Below are 6,000 nucleotides of genomic sequence, written 5' to 3'. Positions count from 1 at the left end.
TTGCAGTTACTAATTAATATAAATTACTGTAACCATTTTATTGATACAAGCTCAGGCTAATAAATATACCAGTACCTTAAGTAATACCGTATAACATATGGCACCAGTACAAATTCCTCAGAAATCTATTGCAGTAAAAATGATTGAAATAACTACACTAGAATGAATCTACGTAAAGATTAATTTTTGGTTCTACAAAATATATCTGTTATGGTAACAATTAGGGGAGAAAAATTCGTTCCGGCGCCGGGGATCGAACCCGAGCCCTTGGTTATAGGTACCAAATGCTCTAACCACTGAGCTACGCCGAAGTTCAATCCGCTGCGCCGAATCGAATCCTGCTCCTCTAATAATCATTGTTACCATAACATATATTCTGTAGGACCAAAAATTAATCATTACGTAGATTCTTCGCCCAACACTGCATATTACTGTGGAATCCCGGCCACAAAGTCACTCAGTTGAGTGCGCGCCTTGCATAATGGCAGTTGACTTAATGTCAACATATGTCGAACTTTAAGTCAGGCCACAAAGGGAAAAACACTAGAAGAGAGGGATTCGATCCGGTGCTGTAGATTGAACTTCGGCGTAGCTCAGTGGTTAGAGCACTTGGTACACATAACCAAGGACCCGGTTTCGATCCCCAGCGCCGGAGCGAATTTTCCTCCTCTAATAACCATTGTTACGCTAGAATGGGTCGGAAAATTGAGAGGTCGGATTACTGAGAGCCGGTTTAGCAGAAGTCTAGAGTATTATTATTTATTCCAAACAGAGGAAACCCTATTTCACATTATGTCTTATATATACACGCTTATGCTATATTTTATTTATAACATTTTTCCCCATGAATGTGTAGTGATTTCAATTGCAGTTCGAGATATGAAATCTTTGAAAATATTTTTTTTCTTCCAAACACTGGATACTAGAAAATGAAATGTTCAACAGTTTGGCTCTTTGCATTTACACATGGATTCTTCCGCTCTTTGATCCTACATCTTTCGAAACTGGTACCGAATTTTCCATGACCGGTCATAAATTGAGTGAAAAAGTAATTCCAAAACAAATTGCAACTTAGCAGGTCTTCCACCTTGGGAAATAATTTCTTGGTCACAGAACCTTCAGCACTAGAGCTCTAGTATGTGTAGTAGTGTGTTTAATCCTCAGCTTGATGTATGAAGTAAGACATAGAAATATTCATATTCTGAATTTGTTCAGGCTGCTTCCTTCGCTAGTACAGACCGATTATTTAGTCCTGACAGCTCGGCGACGCGAAAGAGGGGAAGTAATAGGAGTAGTGGGGAGAGTTCCGGAGTAGAGATAAGAGCGAGCAGTCAGTAAAGAAATGCAGTACAGCTTAACTGTACTGGAAACACACCGCTCTACCGCACGCTCTGAATGCAAGCGATTGACTAACCCGAACACCCCTTGGCTAACTTAATGAACTGCTCTCTTTTTTTTTAGTTTGTTATTTAACGACACTGCATCAACTACTACGTTATTTTGCGTCGATGAGATTGGTGATAGCGAGATGGTATTTGGCAAGATGAGGCCGAGAATTCGCCATGGATTACCTTGCATTCATATTACGGCTGGAAAAAACCAACCAGGTAATCAGCCCAAACGGGGATCGAACCCGCGCCCGAACGCAACTTCAGAGCGGCAGGCAAGCGTCTTAACCGACTAAACCACGCCGGTGGCTACACTGCTCTCTTAAATTGATTGAGCATATTGGGAATTCAATCAATGGCTTTCCCAAAACACACTATGAAATGTTTCATATAAAACCATTTTATTTCACGAATAGGAAGCAAAAACGAGCAAAATTATTGTATTAATTTTTTTTACTTGAAATATCTCAAAGAATAACCCCCTGAAATTAATGGCATTACTTACGGTTCACTCTGTGCGTGTATATATATATATATATATATATATATATATATATATAATGTATAATTTCCTTCTATGATGACAAGCTCTGTTTATAAAGTTCGGAATCCGAAAACGTTATTATAATGATCAAAGAGATCATGTGGAATAGGTGGATTGGAAAGGAAGAGAGAAAAAGGTGCCAGTGAAAAATGAAACTAAATAAAACTGTCACGTTCTGTGTTTATTAGCACTTTGTTGCAGGTTGTCTTAATTTTCTTACACATTCAGCGCCCGTCTGAGTCATGATTTATAAATATTTTTTTGGTCCCAAAAATTTGACAATTTTCGACAAGGCAGTGAAGTTTCACGATTCCCAAAATGATTGTTTCCACTCCATGAGATTATAAGGACTTACGTCTAATATTACAAAAATTTTACACACTTTTGTCATGGAACTCTTATGAATGCAAAAATATTAAAAATATTATCACAACCTGAATGAATGTGAAATATAAAAAAATGTAGTTCATTGTACCAGTTGTTCAAGAACCTCGTCGACTTTATATACCCCAGATGTGACGGTGATCTCTTCTGGTATTTAATCAAATAAAATACTAGACGATAATCATATATTCACAACTTACCATAAATTACAATCGAAATTTGGAAAGTGCTCCCTGTTTGCGTCTCGAAGATATCACACTACCACCTACAAATACTACAGATAATACTAAATGGGTCTGCTCGTTGCTATGGAAGTCGAAGAGGTTCTTTCAAAACCCGGTACACACCAGAAGTTACACAATAAAAACCACGACACCACACTGCCTAACTCTACTCTAATTCCACTCCACCACGTGTTCTTGTGGCCGTCCATACTGAAGTGAGTCAGGTGTAATGAACGCGTCTGTCAACGAGATTCGTTATGTAAGCCTATGGGTTCGAATCTCAAACGAACAAGCAATTATGATGTGATCTTGGCTGGCACGTTGAAACAGATTACGTTCTTGTTCTTGGGACCGAGGAGTGCCCAATGCACATTCACTTTCAGCTGCAACACACGATACAATACACGGTTACCAACTTATCATAACAAGTTCATAAGATGAGAAATTGTAAATCATTCTTATAACAATTTTAATAATTTTAACTGAAAACAACATTATAATTTTTATTACAATCACTGCAAGAATGATGGATGTCATTTGGAATACATTTTGCAGGAGAAGCAATTGAAAGTTTGAAATGCTTAGCGCTCAAAGCTTAATTGTGTTCTTCCGATCATTACTGGACAATGATTATTTATCAGTGTTAATGCCATATAACTCTGTATGTACATTCTATATGTCTTAAGCTATGCATTGACAGTCTTGGTTCATTTTCGACAAGAAAGTGACATCCATCATTCTTGCAGTGGAATCTTCATATGTAACTGTATCAAATAAGATATTCATATTTATTGAAAAATTTTTGCAATCATTAATTTAAGTAATTCTATTACAGTCACTGTAACTTACTAATGATGAGGAAGTAATATCTAATAAAAGAAGAAAAATTCCTTCATGAACTGTGTTCAAACAACTGTTTTATTTATTTTATTGTATTTTAATTATATTTTAAAAATTAAATTAATTAACACTATTGAATAGTGACCACATTGCATAATTATTGGTCATTTTTGGTAGTATTAATTGTTCAGAAAATGAAAATCAACTTCGGTGTTCCAATACGGTAACAATTGAAGGGCTCAGAGCCAAAGGCGACTAACTCACAATTACAAAATGAGTAAATAAGGGTTGAAATGAAGAGGATCCTGACAAAAAATGATTTTTTTTCATACTATACACTTGAGCTACATTAAGCATTGCAGCCCGAAAGAGCAGAAGTTCAGATCAGTTATACAAAATATATCACAAAATTAAGAGAGTTCATTGAGCACAATAACATTAATAAGTGGTAAAATACATACAGCATGTAATAATAGGGTCTGTATACAAATAGAAAATACAAAAGTACATGAGTATCAGAGTATCAATTTTTAACTCAATTAGCTTAAAGAATTAAATAATTAATCTGATTTGTTTCTTAAATCTATGTGTGTTCAGTGTACTTAGCTCAGGGTAAGCTCTAATTAATGTATTATATATTTTGGGTCCAAAATTTCTGCTGTGTTTTAATCCAGCAGTTGTGTGGCATTTGGGAGTATTTAGAAAAAAAACTGTAGTTTTGTCTCGTATGGTATTCATGAGGATCAAATTTAAATTTATTGTGGTTTTTATGGAAGTAAATCAGCAATGTTTGTTTATAAATTTGTTCTAGATTTGATACACCAAATTCCTGAAAAATTAATTTTTTAGGGTAATCAAAAGGTTTATATAGACAAATTTTGATAATTCTTTTTTGGAGCAAATTTAAAGGATGGTTTCACAATTTATTTTAATTGGTCTACATTGAATTAATACAAAAATATAGCATGAATCTATAACAACAATGTATAGTTTTGAAAAAAAGACTCAATAATGAACAATACAAAATTGTGGGTTGGTCGCCTTTGGCTCTGAGCCCTTCAATTGGGGGTTACAGCGAACGAAGAAAAGTACTTTGACGTCTGTTGCGAGAAGGGGTGTTTCAATGCGGTAGCATTTGCTACTGGAATTGATTGTGAAGTTACAGATTTTTAGAAATAAAGTCCATTTCCCGATAAATCATTCATGTCAGAATCAGCCCGCGTTGTGTTCTTCGCCCGCGGTGCAAGCATTCGTGCTACCGGGCTCCTGCACTCCTCCCCTCTTGCGCTGCAAGAGGATGGCAGGGGTGAATAAGTACACTGATCAGGTTTTTTGTATTCGACAGATAATGGAGAAAAAATGGGAGTATGAGGGTACAGTACATCATTTATTCATAGATTTCAAAAAAGCATATGACTCGGTTAAGAGAGAAGTTTTATATAATATTCTTATTGAATATTTGGTATTCCCAAGAAACTAGTTCGATTAATTAAAATGTGTCCCAGTGAAATTTACGGTAGAGTCCCGTATAGGCCATTTTCTATCTGATGCTTTTCCAATTCACTGCGGGTTAAAGTAAGAAGATGCACTATCACCTTTACTTTTTAACTTTGCTCTAGAATATGCAATTAGGAAAGTTCAGGATAACAAAGAGGGTTTTAGAATTGAACGGGTTACATCTATGCGAATGACGTGAATAAGTTAGGAGAAAATCCATAAACGATTCGGGAAAACACAGAAATTTTTCTTGAAGCAAGTAAAGCGATAGATTTGGAAGTAAATCCCGAAAAGACGAAGTATATGATTACGTCTCGTGACCAGAATATTATACGAAATCGAAATATAAAAATTAGAAATTTATCTTTCGAAGAGGTGGAAAAATTCAAATATCTTGAAGCAACAGTAATAAATATAAATGACACTCAGGAGGAAATTAAACACAATAAATACGGGAATTGCCTCTTATTATTCGGTTGAGAAGCTTTTCTCATCTAGTCTACTGTCAAAAAATCTGAAAGTTAGAATTTATAAAACAGTCATATTACCGGTTGTTCTTTATGGTTGTGAAACTTGGACTCTCACTCTGAGAGAGGAACGGAGATTAAGGATGTCAGAGAATAAAGTTCTTAGGAAAATATTTGGGGCTAAGAAGGATGAAGTTACAGGAGAATGGAGAAAGTTACACAACGCAGAACTGCACGCATTGTATTCTTCACATGACATAATTAGGAACATTAAATCCATACGTTTGAGATGGGCAGGGCATGTAGCACGTATGGGCGAATCCAGAAATGCATATACAGTTAGTTGGGAGATCGGAGGGAAAAAGACCTTTGGGGAGGCCGAGACGTAGATGGGAGGATAATATTAAAACGGACTTGGGAAAGGTGGGATATGATGATAGAGACTGCATTAATCTTGCAGAGGATAGGGACCGATGGAGGGCTTATGTGAGGGCGGCAATGAATCTGCGGCTCCCTTAAAAGCCATTTGTAAGCAAGATAATACGAAATATAGGGTTGCTTGCTTTAGTGGCTACTAAAAACACGATGGCGTGTATAATTTATTTTGTTGGAGTGATGGGAAGAATTAATTAACTCTTTTTTATATTTATTCCGTT

The 6,000-nt window shown here is 35.9% G+C and overlaps 1 protein-coding gene across 1 annotated transcript in view; it reads right to left on the bottom strand.

Annotated features, from left to right (window-relative positions):
• Positions 1 to 2,709: 2,709 nt before the first annotated feature.
• The window catches only part of LOC138704765 (ecdysteroid-regulated 16 kDa protein-like), a 56,858-nt gene continuing 53,567 nt past the window's right edge, over positions 2,710 to 6,000 (bottom strand). Inside the window, exon 4 of the mRNA XM_069832977.1 lies at positions 2,710 to 2,923. Within this exon, the coding sequence (XP_069689078.1) occupies positions 2,837 to 2,923 (87 nt within the window). The 3' untranslated portion in view covers positions 2,710 to 2,836. The remainder of the gene's footprint in view (positions 2,924 to 6,000) is intronic.

This window comes from Periplaneta americana, chromosome 8 (genome assembly GCF_040183065.1).
Source record: "Periplaneta americana isolate PAMFEO1 chromosome 8, P.americana_PAMFEO1_priV1, whole genome shotgun sequence".
NCBI classification, from domain to species: Eukaryota; Metazoa; Arthropoda; class Insecta; order Blattodea; family Blattidae; genus Periplaneta; species Periplaneta americana.
The sequence above is the reverse complement of the archived record's forward strand: the minus strand, read 5'-3'. Positions and strand labels throughout refer to the sequence as shown.